Source organism: Panulirus ornatus, chromosome 65 (genome assembly GCF_036320965.1).
Source record: "Panulirus ornatus isolate Po-2019 chromosome 65, ASM3632096v1, whole genome shotgun sequence".
NCBI classification, from domain to species: Eukaryota; Metazoa; Arthropoda; class Malacostraca; order Decapoda; family Palinuridae; genus Panulirus; species Panulirus ornatus.
Window position 1 is genome coordinate 11,069,563 of NC_092288.1, and position 14,607 is coordinate 11,084,169.

The 14,607-nt window shown below is 39.3% G+C and overlaps 1 protein-coding gene across 7 annotated transcripts in view; it reads left to right on the plus strand.

The window, feature by feature from the left end:
- The window catches only part of LOC139746573 (uncharacterized), a 408,313-nt gene extending 394,076 nt beyond the window's left edge, over positions 1-14,237 (plus strand). For all 7 annotated transcript variants that reach the window (XM_071657956.1, XM_071657952.1, XM_071657954.1 and 4 more), the window contains 3 exons: positions 869-1,027; positions 1,855-2,013; positions 13,187-14,237. In XM_071657956.1, the coding sequence (XP_071514057.1) occupies positions 869-1,027; positions 1,855-2,013; positions 13,187-13,383 (515 nt within the window). In that variant the 3' untranslated portion in view covers positions 13,384-14,237. The remainder of the gene's footprint in view (positions 1-868; positions 1,028-1,854; positions 2,014-13,186) is intronic.
- The last annotated feature ends 370 nt before the right edge of the window (positions 14,238-14,607 follow it).

The following is a 14,607-nucleotide window of genomic DNA, read 5'->3' on the forward strand; positions in this document are numbered from 1 at the left end:
AGAGGGGCAAGTATTAAGTCTGTTTGGGATGAGAGAGCTTGGGAAGTGAGTCAGTTGTTGTTCGCTGATGATACAGCACTGGTGGCTGATTCATGTGAGAAACTGCAGAAGCTGGTGACTGAGTTTGGTAAAGTGTGTGAAAGAAGAAAGTTAAGAGTAAATGTGAATAAGAGCAAGGTTATTAGGTACAGTAGGGTTGAGGGTCAAGTCAATTGGGAGGTAAGTTTGAATATATATATATATATATATATATATATATATATATATATATATATATATATATATATATATATATATATATATATATATGTGTGTGTGTGTGTGTGTATGTATATGGGCGTTTATGTATCTATATATGTGTATATGAGTGGATGGGCCATTCTCTGTATCCTGATGCTACCTTGCTGAGGCGGGAAACAGCAATTAAGCATAAAGAAAAGAGAATAAACATAAATAAATCAATGTACAAATGGTGTGAGAGTGAATTAGGTAGTCATTGTTGTGTCAGGGAGGTTTAATCTTGAGTATGGGCAAAAAGCAAGACTATCTGGGTACCCAAGGCCATTTTTGATCAGGGAAATGTCAGCAAATGACAGGGGCTGTTCAAACCACATCTTCTATATCACTGATTTTCATCACAATTCATGGTTCGCAATAATGAAGTGCACCTTGGCTTGAAAATGTTTTTCTTAACAGCACTGGGATGCTTAAATAAATACACATCAGAAAATTATGATGAAAGTATGATAGTCTTAATTTATATCCAGTAAATTTTGTCATACTTTTAATAAGACCATCATATACATTTATTTAAATGCTTTCAACAGCATGTTTTTTATTACTGATCAGTTATATTCTGTATTGACAGGTGATCGTGTTTACCCACCAGTAAGAGATTATCCTCAGGATGGTATACCCAGGTCTCAACCTGACCTCATCAACTGTACTGTCACCATCCTCTCAGGCTCTAGGGATCGTGAGATTGGTTTTCTGACTGAGTGGATGAGAGCTGTAGCCTTTATAAAAAGTAAGTCGTTAGAACTAAAAGGCCTATTTCAATATTTCTTATTACAGTGATTTTTACAATTATTTTGTCATATAGACCTATGGCTCTATTGATTTATTAATACAACTATCCACTCATAAGAAGAACAGCGATCAGAGAATCTCCAAGTTCAGATTAGAATACGTACTGTAATGACTTTGTTCTTTTATCTTGTAAATTCTTTCAGTTAACTATTTGCCCACCTAAATATATACTGTACAGAATATTCAAAAACATTTGTTTATTGTACTTACCCAAAATCCTTCCTTATTTCCACTTCTAACAACTTTATTGTAGACAGTGGCTGAGTACTAGTTGCACACATTTTGAATGCCCTTGTAAGAGCAGAACAAGTGTACAAACCACTGAAATTACTGAGAAAAGCATGGGACGCTGCCACTTCTCATTCAAACTTTGTCAACATGCCATTTTTGCAAGAATCTTAGATGCACAGGCATTCAGATTTTGGATATTTAGTTTAGAGATCTATCTATATTTCAAAACTGTAAAATAAGCTATAAGAGATGATTGTTTATCTTTTTTGGTTCTGTTTTCTTGTTTCTCTGTGACCGCACTTTCCCTCCATGCCTCTGATTTTCTTCTATGTTTATGAATTACAAGTAATGCTGTTTTTCTAACCATGTACAAATGCATATCTTTGTGACAAATAACTCAGGCAATGTTATTGGTTCCTTTACACTTAAAAGGTTATCTGTGTGCCATCATCCTGGGAAAGGCATACAAGTACGTACATAAAATGTATAATAGTCAAGTTACATGATAGTAAGACAACCCTCATTATGTTTCAGGAAATTTTGAAAAATTCATCCTCTACCTAATGGTTGGTCTGTGTGTGGGTCTGCTGCTCTTTCTGTTTGTGGTGGTGGGACGTCTACTAGTTGAACGCCACCATGCAAAGAAGGAGGCTAAGATGATGCATGATCCCCTAACTTCTGTTTTTGCAACAGGTCAGATTTCTCCTCGTTATTATACCACAGTTAACTTACAGATATTTTAATGTCTTCAATCTATTACCACAATTAACTTATTGATATTCTAATGTCCTCAATCTATTACCACAATTAACTTATAGATATTATAATGTCTTCCATCTATGTTAGTGACTTATACATATGTATACAGAATATTGAGAGTATCATTGTCAGAGATGCCATGCCATTGTGGAAATTAGTCTTTATAGCAGTAAAACTTTGTGCCAACAGTGTCTGTTATTGCAATGACTAGAAATGATAGGATGTGAATAAGAAAGGAATATTATCAGAAGCCACCTGACAGTTATACCAGATGAAAATACTGTCTAAGCCTGTGTTTTTCATCATTTTCTTTGTTGAAGAATCCCGTAAGCAACATGTAATATTTTCTGGAACCTTAATCTTCTCCATCTGTTCTTCCACTTTCTTTCTTAGGCAAATTATTTTAGTTTCATGAACAATTTTATGACACCCATCAGCCAAGCTCATATAAAAAGAGCTCCAGTATTACATATGAACTACTAGGATTCCATAAGTTTTCTCATTATTACAGAATTTTGTAAAACCTTTAGGTTTTAGGTAATCCTTGTCAGTAGACTTAGCATACATACATTATATAATGAGTTGATCAAGGGTAGAGTAACAACTTTTGAGTTAAATGCAAGCGGTGTTTGCAATGTATTTAACAGTAATTTATCAGTCACCTTTAAGTAGTACTTGGATCAAACAGTATTGTCAAAGAATGTAGACACTTTTATGGAGAGAAATTTAATTGACACTAGACTATAGCTGCAGAGGTCATTTTATTATAGTAAGAGCTTTTCTTTCCCACATGCTATAACATCATATCCCAAAACTAAGTGATGAAGTGCTTCCTTGTTGCATATTATGATATGGATAATAAGCTACAATGGTTTTATAATTGAAGTAATATCTTTAATTAACATTATTTAACTTTTCCAGTATGTTGTGCAAGCATTAGAGACTAAAGATATTCTCTTGGAAAATCATTCTTAGGATCTTCCAGCCCTTAATGTTTCTCATTAGAAAATGTTGGTTTCCCTTCCCTTCATTGTCCTCTCAGCTATGGTAGCATCTGCTCGTTTGCCAGTCAAAGAATGCTAGAGATGACACCACTATTTCTCAACAGCACAGAAGTCTCTTGGATTGTGCCTTGAGAAGATAGTTGCTACCAGTGGCTTTTTCCACTCAATCGATCAGTATCCTTTTTTTCTTTTTTAAAGTTTTTGTTAGGTTAATATGAGACTGGTGTGCTGTATGTTTGCTTTGGTCATTGTTTTAGGATATATATATATATATTTTTTTTTTTTTTTTTTTTTTGCTTTGTCGCTGTCTCCTGCGTTTGCGAGGTAGCGCAAGGAAACAGACGAAAGAAATGGCCCAACCCACCCCCATACACATGCCTTGATTCAATCCACTGATAGCACGTCAACCCCGGTATACCACATCGCTCCAATTCACTCTATTCTTTGCCCTCCTTTCACCCTCCTGCATGTTCAGGCCCCGATCACACAAAATCTTTTTCACTCCATCTTTCCACCTCCAATTTGGTCTCCCTCTTCTCCTCGTTCCCTCCACCTCCGACACATATATCCTCTTGGTCAATCTTTCCTCACTCATTCTCTCCATGTGACCAAACCATTTCAAAACACCCTCTTCTGCTCTCTCAACCATGCTCTTTTTATTTCCACACATCTCTCTTACCCTTACGTTACTTACTCGATCAAACCACCTCACACCACACATAGTCCTCAAACATCTCATTTCCAGCACATCCATCCTCCTGTGCACAACTCTATCCATAGTCCACGCCTCGCAACCATACAACATTGTTGGAACCACTATTCCTTCAAACATACCCATTTTTGCTTTCCGAGATAATGTTCTCGACTTCCACACATTCTTCAAGGCTCCCAGAATTTTCGCCCCCTCCCCCACCCTATGATCCACTTCCGCTTCCATGGTTCCATCCGCTGCCAGATCCACTCCCAGATATCTAAAACACTTCACTTCCTCCAGTTTTTCTCCATTCAAACTCACCTCCCAATTGAATTGACCCTCAACCCTACTGTACCTAATAACCTTGCTCTTATTCACATTTACTCTTAACTTTCTTCTTTCACACACTTTACCAAACTCAGTCACCAGCTTCTGCAGTTTCTCACATGAATCAGCCACCAGCGCTGTATCATCAGCGAACAACAACTGACTCACTTCCCAAGCTCTCTCATCCCCAACAGACTTCATACTTGCCCCTCTTTCCAAAACTCTTGCATTCACCTCCCTAACAACCCCATCCATAAACAAATTAAACAACCATGGAGACATCACACACCCCTGCCGCAAACCTACATTCACTGAGAACCAATCACTTTCCTCTCTTCCTACACGTACACATGCCTTACTACTATTCGCCATTTCCCGCGATAGCGAGGTAGCGTTAAGAACAGAGGACTGGGCCTTTTAGGGAATACCCCCACCTGGCCCCCTTCTCTGTTCCTTCTTTTGGAAAATTAAAAAAAAAACGAGAGGGGAGGATTTCCAGCCCCCCGCTCCCTTCCCTTTTAGTCGCCTTCTACGACACGCAGGGAATACGTGGGAAGTATTCTTTCTCCCCTATCCCCAGGGATATATATATCCTGCATGTTCAGGCCCCGATCACTCAAAATCTTTTTCACTCCATCTTTCCACCTCCAATTTGGTCTCCCACTTCTCCTCGTTCCTTCCACCTCTGACACATATATCCTCTTGGTCAATCTTTCCTCACTCATTCTCTCCATTTGACCAAACCATTTCAAAACACCCTCTTCCGCTCTCTCAACCACACTCTTTTTATTAACACACATCTCTCTTACCCTTACATTACTTACTCGGTCAAACCACCTCACACCACATATTGTCCTCAATCATCTCATTTCCAACACATCCACCCTCCTACGCACAACTCTATCCATAGCCCACGCCTTGCAGCCATACAACATTGTTGGAACCACGATTCCTTCAAACATACCCATTTTTGCTCTCCGAGATAATGTTCTTGACTTCCAGACATTCTTCAAGGCTCCCAGAATTTTCGCCCCCTCCCCCACCCTATGATTCACTTCCGCTTCCATGGTTCCATCCGCTGCCAGATCCACTCCCAGATATCTAAAGCTACTTCCTCCAGTTTTTCACCATTCAAACTTACCTCCAATTAACTTGACCCTTAACCATACTGTACCTGATAACCTTGCTCTTATTCACATTTACTCGTAACTTTCTTCTTTCACACACTTTACCAAACTCAGTCACCAGCTTCTGCAGTGTCTCACATGAATCAGCCACCAGTGCTGTATCATCAGCGAACAACAACTGACTCACTTCCCAAGCTCTCTCATCCACAACAGACTGCATACTTGCCCCTCTTTGCAAAACTCTTGCATTCACCTCCCTAACAACCCCATCCATAAACAAATTAAACAACCATGGAAACATCACACACCCCTGCCGCAAACCTACATTCACTGAGAACCAATCACTTTCCTCTCTTCCTACACGTACACATGCCTTACATCCTCGACAAAAACTTTTCACTGCTTCTAACAACTTGCCTCCCACACCATATATTCTTAGTACCTTCCACAGAGCATCTCTATCAACTCTATCATATGCCTTCTCCAGATCCATAAATGCTATATACAAATCCATTTGCTTTTCTAAGTATTTCTCACATACATTCTTCAAAGCAAACACCTGATCCACACATCCTCTACCACTTCTGGAACCACACTGCTCTTCCCCAATCTGATGCTCTCAATCAATACCCTCCCATACCCTCTCAATCAATACCCTCCCATATAATTTCCCAGGTATACTCAACAAACTTATACCTCTGTAATTTGAGCACTCACTCTTATCCCCTTTGCCTTTGTACAATGGCACTATGCAAGCATTCTGCCAATCCTCATGCACCTCACCATGAATCATACATACATTAAATAACCTTACCAACCAGTCAACAATACAGTCACCCCCTTTTTTTAATAAATTCCACTGCAATACCATCCAAACCCGCTGCCTTGCTGGCTTTCATCTTCCGCAAAGCTTTTACTACCTCTTCTCTGTTTACCAAATCATTTTCCCTAACCCTCTCACTTTGCACACCACCTCGACCAAAACACCCTATATCTGCCATCAAACATATTCAACAAACCTTCAAAATACTCACTCCATCTCCTCACATCACCACTACTTGTTATCACCTCCCCATTAGCCCCCTTCACTGAAGTTCCCATTTGCTCCCTTGTCTTATGCACTTTATTTACCTCCTTCCAGAACATCATCTTATTCTCCCTAAAATTTAATGATTCTCTCACCCCAACTCTCATTTGCCGTCTTTTTCACCTCTTGCACCTTTCTCTTGACCTCCTGTCTCTTTCTTTTATACATCTCCCACTCATTTGCATTTTTTCCCTGCAAAATTCGTCCAAATGCCTCTCTCTTCTCTTTCACTAATAATCTTACTTCTTCATCCCACCACTCACTACCCTTTCTAATCAACCCACCTCCCACGCTTCTCATGCCACAAGCATCTTTTGCGCAAGCCATCACTGCTTCCCTAAATACATCCCATTCCTCCCCCACTCCCCTTACCTCCTTTGTTCTCACACACACACACACACACATATATATATATATATATATATATATATATATATATATGGAGAAGATCACAAATTTGAGCATGATCAAGTATATTCCTGAGTACACGGGGAAAATGAAACACGATAAGTTCCCAAGTGCACTTTCGTGTAATAATCATATCATCAGGGGAGATACAAGAGAGAAATATAACAGTCAGTTTATATACATTGAAGAGACAAACCTAGGACACCATTTGGTAAACATGTGATTGTCCAAGACAGACAAGGAGCGTTCATAAACATCATTTTACAAATTTTATCAACAATAAAGTTATCTAATTTGTATAGACCATCACTAATATTAAGATTATAATTCTTTGTGTATTTGATAATAGAAGATTCAGTTATATTTCTCGTGGTAATAGAGTTACAGTTAATAACTGAAATGGCATTACTCCCGTCAACATGGGAAAATAAGTATTAAAAGGGAGAACTAAAAGATTCTTGGTGTCAGTGGGAGGTTTGGGCTCAACTCTCTAATAATTATTTCTTTGCTAACTTAAAGGATTTATCAATGAAAGATCTAGGGTACTTTAACTTAGACACAATAGAATATATCTTCTCAAACTCATCATCAATAAACTCTGGACTGCAAATACGTAATGCCCTAAAGAACATAGATTGAAATGATGATAATTTAACTTTGTCATGTTAAGATGAGTAATAATGGATATATGAGCATACATTGGTAGGTTTTCTGTATATGCTAAACTTAAACTTGTTTCCTTGCCTATGGATCATGCAATCTAAAAATGGTAACATACCACTATATCTAAAAATGGTAACATACCACTATTTTCATTTTCTACAGTAAATTTGATGGAAGGTACTAAGTTGTTAAGTAAGGGGAGAAATATTTGTTATATTTCTCTTGTGTCTCCCCTGATGATGTGATTATTACACGATAGTGCACTTGGGAACTTATCATGTTTCATTTTCCCCGTGGACTCATAGGAATATATATATGTATATATACATATATATGTATGTGGGTGGGTTAGGCCATTCTTTCATCTATTTCCTTGCGCTACCTTGCTAACGCAGGAGAAAGTGACAAAGTATAATAAATGTAAAGAAAGAAAGAAATATATATATATATATATATATATATATATATATATATATATATATATATATACATATATATATTTATTATACTTTGTCACTCTCCCGCGTTAGCGAGGTAGCGCAAGGAAACAGACGAAAGAATGGCCCAACCCACCCACATACACATGTATATACATACAAGTCCACACATGCAAATATACATACCTATACATCTCATATGCATATCTATACATCTCAGTGTATACATATATATACACACACAGACATATACATATATACATATGTAGACAATTAATACTGTCTGCCCTCATTCATTCCTGTCCCTACCCCGCCACACATGAAATGAAAACCCCCCTCCCCCACATGTGTGCAAGGTAGTGCAAGGAAAGACAACAAAGGCCACATTCGTTCACACTCTGTCTCAAGCTGTCATGTATAATGCATCGAAACCACAGCTCCCTTTCCACATCCAGGCCCCACACAACTTTCCATGGTTTACCCTAGACTCTTCACATGCCCTGGTTCAATCGATTGACAGCACGTCGACCCCGGTATACCACATCGTTCCAATTCAATCTATTCCTTGCACGCCTTTCACCCTCTTACATGTTCAGGCCCCGATCACTCAAAATCTTTTTCACTCCTTCCACCTCCAATTTGGTCTCCCACTTCTCCTCGTTCCCTCCACCTCCGACACATATATTCTCTTTGTCAATCTTTCCTCACTCATTCTCTCCATGTGACCAAACCATTTCAAAACACCCTCTTCTGCTCTCTCAACCACAAACTTTTTATTTCCAGACATCTCTCTTACCCTTTCATTACTTACTCGTTCAAACCGCCTCACACCACACATTGTCCTCAAACATCTAATTTCCAGCACATCCACCCTCCTCTGCACAACTCTATCTATAGCCCACACCTCACAACCATATAACATTGTTGAACCACTATTCCTTCAAACATACCCATTTTTGCTTTCCAAGATAACGTTCTCGACTTCCACACATTTTTCAACGCACCCAGAACTTTCGCCCCCTCGCCCACCCTATGATTCACTTCCGCTTCCATAGTTCCATCCACTGCCAAATCCACTCCCAGATGTCTAAAACACTTCACTTCCTCCAGTTTTTCTCCATTCAAATGCACCTCCCAATTGACTTGTCCCTCAACCCTACTGTACCTAATAACCTTGATCTTATTCACATTTACTCTCAGCTTTCTTCTTTCACACACTTTACCAAACTCAGTCACTAGCTTCTGCAGTTTCTCGCCTGAATCAGCCACCAGCGCTGCATCGTCAGTGAACAACATCTGACTCACTTCCCAAGCTCTCTCATCCACAACAGACTGCATACTTGCCCCTCTTTCCAAAACTCTTGCATTTACCTCCCTAACAACCCCATCCATAAACAAATTAAACAACCATAGAGACATCATGCACTCCTGCCGCAGACCACCATTCACTGAGAACCAATCACTTTCCTCTCTTCCTACTCATACACATGCCTTACATCCTCGATAAAAACTTTTAACTGCACTTTTCACTGCTTCTAATAACTTACCTCTGAAACCATATATTCTTAATACCTTCCACAGAGTATCTCTATCAACTCTTATCATATGCCTTCTCCACATCCATAAATGCTACATGCAAATCCATTTGCTTTTTTAAGTATTTCTCACATACATTCTTCAAAGCAACCCCTGATCCACACATCCTCTACCACTTCTGAAACCACACTGCTCTTCCCCAATCTGGTGCTCTGTACATGCCTTCACCCTCTCAATCAATCAATACCCTCCCATATAATTTCCCAGGAATACTCAACAAACTTATACTTCTGTAATTTGAGCACTCACTCTTATCCCCTTTGCCTTTGTACAATGGCACTATGCAAGCATTCTGCCAGTCCTCAGGTACCTCACTATGAGTCATACATACATGGAGAGAGATGGGTGATTATTGGTGCATATGCACATGGGCATGAGAAGAAAGATCATGAGAGGCAAGTGTTTTGGGAGCAGCTGAATGAGTGTGTTAGTGGTTTTGATGCACGAGACTGGGTTATAGTGATGGGTGATTTGAATGCAAAGGTGAGTAATGTGGCAGTTGAGGGAATAATTGGTGTACGATGGGGTGTTCAGTGTTGGAAATGGTGAAGAGCTTGTAGATTTATGTGCTGAAAAAGGACTGGTGATTGGGAATACCAGGTTTAAAAAGAGATATACATAAGTATACGTATGTAAGTAGGAGAGATGGCCAGAGATTGTTATTGGATTACACGTTAATTGATAGGCGCACGAAAGAGGCTTTTGGATGTTAATGTGCTGAGAGGTGCAACTGGAGGGATGTCTGATCATTATCTTGTGCAGGTGAAGGTGAAGATTTGTAGAGGTTTTCAGAAAAGAAGAGAGAATGTTGGGGTGAAGTGAGTGTTGAAAGTAAGTGAGCTTGGGAAGGAGACTTGTGTGAGGAAGTACCAGGAGAGACTGAGTACAGAATGGAAAAAGGTGGGAACAAAGGACGTATGGGGAGTGGGGGAGGAATAGGATGTATTTAAGGAAAGCAGTGATGGCTTGCGCAAAAGATGCTTGTGGCATGAGAAGCGTGGGAGGTGGGCAGATTAGAAAGGGTAGTGAGTAGTGGGATTGAGGAAGTAAGATTATTAGTGAAAGAGAAGAGAGAGGCATTTGGACGATTTTTGCAGAGATATAATGCAAATGTATAAAAGAAAGAGGCAGGAGGTCAATGCAAATGTATAAAAGAAAGAGGCAGGAGGTCAAGAGAAAGGTGCAAGAGGCAAAAAAGAGGGCAAATGAGAGTTGGGGTGAAAGAGTATCATTAAATTTTAGGGAGATTAAAAAGATGTTTTGGAAGGAGGTAAATAAAGTGCATAAGACAAGGGAACAAATGGGAACTTCAGTGAAGGGGGCTAATGGGGAGGTGATAACAAGAAGTGGTGAAGTGAGAAGGAGATAGAGTGAGTATTTTGAAGGTTTGTTGAATGTGTTTGATGATAGAGTGGCAGATATAGGGTGTTTTGGTTGAGGTGGTGTGCAAAGTGAGAGGGTTAGGGAGGATGATTTGGTAAACAGAGAAGAGGTAGTAAAAACTTTGCGGAAGATGAAAGCCGGCAAGGCAGTGGGTTTGGATGGCATTGCAGTGGAATTTATTAAAAAAGGGGGTGACTGGTTGGTAAGGTTATGTAATGTATGTATGACTCATGGTGAGGTGCCTGATGATTGGCGGAATGCTTGCATAGTGCCATTGTACAAAGGCAAAGGGGACAAAGGTGAGTGCTCAAATTACAGAGGTATAAGTTTGTTGAGTATTCCTGGAAAATTATATGGGAGGGTATTGATTGAGAGGGTGAAGGCATGTACAGAGCATCAGATTGGGGAAGAGCAGTGTGGTTTCAGAAGTGGTAGAAGAATGTATGTGAGAAATAGAAAAGCAAATGGATTTGTATGTAGCATTTATGGATCTGGAGAAGGCATATGATAGGGTTGATAGAGATGCTCTGTGGAAGGTATTAAGAATATATGGTGTGGGAGGCAAGTTGTTAGAAGCAGTGAAAAGTTTTTATCGAGGATGTAAGGCATGTGTACGTGTAGGAAGAGAGGAAAGTGATTGGTTCTCAGTGAATGTAGGTTTGTGGCAGGGGTGTGTGCTGTCTCCATGGTTGTTTAATTTCTTTATGGATGGGGTTGTTAGGGAGGTGAATGCAAGAGTTTTGGAAAGAGGGGCAAGTATGCAGTCTGTTGTGGATGAGAGAGCTTGGGAAGTGAGTCAGTTGTTGTTCGCTGATGATACAGCGCTGGTGGCTGATTCATGTGAGAAACTGCAGAAGCTGGTGACTGAGTTTGGTAAAGTGTGTGAAAGAAGAAAGTTGAAAGTAAATGTGAATAAGAGCAAGGTTATTAGGTACAGTAGGGTAGAGGGTCAAGTCAATTGGGAGGTAAGTTTAAATGGAGAAAAACTGGAGGAAGTGAAGTGTTGGAGATATCTGGGAGTGGATTTGGCAGCGGATGGAACCATGGAAGCGGAAGTGAATCATAGGGTGGGGGAGGGGGCGAAAATTCTGGGAGCCTTGAAGAATGTAAGTCAAGAACATTATCTCGGAAAGCAAAAATGGGTATGTTTAAAGGAATAGTGGTTCCAACAATGTTGTATGGTTGCGAGGCGTGGGCTATGGACAGAGTTGTGCGCAGGAGGGTGGATATGCTGGAAATGAGATGTTTGAGGACAATATTTGGTGTGAGGTGGTTTGATCGAGTAAGTAATAATAGGGTAAGAGAGATGTGTGTTAATAAAAAGAGTGCGGTTGAGAGAGCAGAAGAGGGTGTTTTGAAATGGTTTGGTCACATGGAGAGAATGAGTGAGGAAAGATTGACAAAGAGGATATATGTGTCAGAGGTGGAGGGAACGAGGAGAAGTGGGAGACCAAATTGGAGGTGGAAAGATGGAGTGAAAAAGATTTTGAGTGATCAGGGCCTGAACATGCAGGAGGGTGAAAGGCGTGCAAGGAATAGAGTGAATTGGAATGATGTGGTATACCGGGGTCGACGTGCTGTCAATGGATTGAACCAGGGCATGTGAAGCGTCTGGGGTAAACCATGGAAAGTTGTGTGGGGCCTGGATGTGGAAAGGGAGCTGTGGTTTCGGTGCATTATTACATGACAGCTAAAGACTGAGTGTGAACGAATGGGGCCTTTGTTGTCTTCCTAGTGCTACCTCGCACACATGAGGGGGAGGGGGTTGTTATTGCATGTGTGGTGGGGTGGCACTGGGAATGAATAAAGGCAGACAGTATGAATTATGTACATGTGTATATATGTATATGTCTGTGTGTTTATATATATGTATACATTGAGATGTATAGGTATGTATATTATGGGAATGAATAAAGGCAGACTATGAATTATGTACATGTGTATATATGTATATGTCTGTGTGTGCATATATATGTATACATTGAGATGTATAGGTATGTATATACATGTGTATGTGGGTGGGTTGGGCCATTCTTTCGTCTGTTTCCTTGCGCTACCTTGCTAACGTGGGAGACAGCGACAAAGTAAAATAAAATAATAAGAATAAAATAAAATGTGTGTGTGTGGGCAGGCATATGACTGAAACAAAAAGCTGCCTCTACCATGGTTGAGTGGATAGGATAGAAAAGTTGGGGGTGTGTGTGCAGTACTTCCTCACTGGAAACACTATATGTTGGAAGGTCTTCACCTTGATTTTCCTTGAGAACCTCCTAGAAAAATCAGTCACACTTGCTGAAGTGAAGAGAATAGGTTTTTCAGTCTTAAAAAACCTACAGATTTGTAATTTATTAGATTTTGTTGGAACATCTTATATATTTCAGATATAGACGATATCGATGGAGACTTGGACATGTCAGGTGCAGCAGGATCTACATTAGGAAGATCACCATCACCCCAAGAGCCTACCCAGGAAGTGGTTCGATATAACACAACTAGACCTGGTATAAGGCGTCAGGATAGTGACACGAATCCACGGAGCTTAAGCAGAAATAATAACAATCAGTTTCTCTATAGTTAGTTGTCGTTAAAAAGCTTTTAAAAAGCTTTATCACTTGTATAGTATAGTTATTTTTTAAAGTTATTACAAATGACTGAATTGTAGACATTGTATATACATTGCCAAACTGTTTCTTTTCAATTATTTTTTTTTTTGTCTTGCTCAGTGTGTTAGTGTGTACTTAATGTTAAATAATCATCTGAAAGTGTAATGAAACCAAAAATATGTAAAGTATTGCTATGATATTTTATATGAATATTAGTATCTATATGTACTGTTTAAGATGATCATACATGTAATGTGCATGTTTATATATCCATTGTGTGTGGTTTTGCAAGGGAGTAATATGCATAAGTGTACATGAATGTATATACAGTATGCGAGTGTGATGAATATATATACAGTAACTTAAGTATGACAGGGCAATGAATGTTTCTCATAATCATAATGAAAAGGCTACAGATGGATGTTGCTATTATTCAGAAAACTTGGCAAGCTGTGACTTGGCTTTAGGTCTCATATACATAATATACATAATTATCATATCATGTAAAGATGGTTAAAGTTTACCCCTGTTAAAGCCTTAAAAATGTAAATACTGATTACCCAGCCCATTAAATATTTGGTTCTAAATCCTTTTTAACATATTTTGATGTTTGAAGTCATGGTAAAAACCCTCTAGAAGCACTGTGTGTTTGACTAGAATGGTGTTCTTGGCTGCATATGCAAAAAATATGTAAATCCTTTGATTATATAAAATAGCAACAGAATGGTAAATTATTTTACCATGTCTAATTATTAGCTGAAGCATCTGGATTGTGGAACTTCTTATTTATACTAGTAATCTGTACTGTCATAAAAATATTGAAATTGAAGTATTTGTTCTTACCTAAAGTTATTAGTTTGAGCGTACTTTTGTTTGACACTGACAAAAGATGACAACCACAGAGTTCTGGCTTGCTGTGCATCCAACACTAACCCTCCTGATACTTAGGCAGGTAATACTAGTAATATACCTCCCTTATTGTTGGCTACCTACCAACTACTTCAATGTACTGCTGGCTGTTAAAGCAACCTCCAGTTTCTCTCACTCGGACATGTTTCCACATCTGTCCCAAAATATCTTCCCAGGAATCTTCTCCCAGTCCTAAAATGCTGCTAGGGAAATCCAAGGCATGCCTCCTGTGTGCTTTCAGTTTTTCTTTCTGAGTAGGAATGTGGTAAGTGTAGATTTAGTTCCTGGAG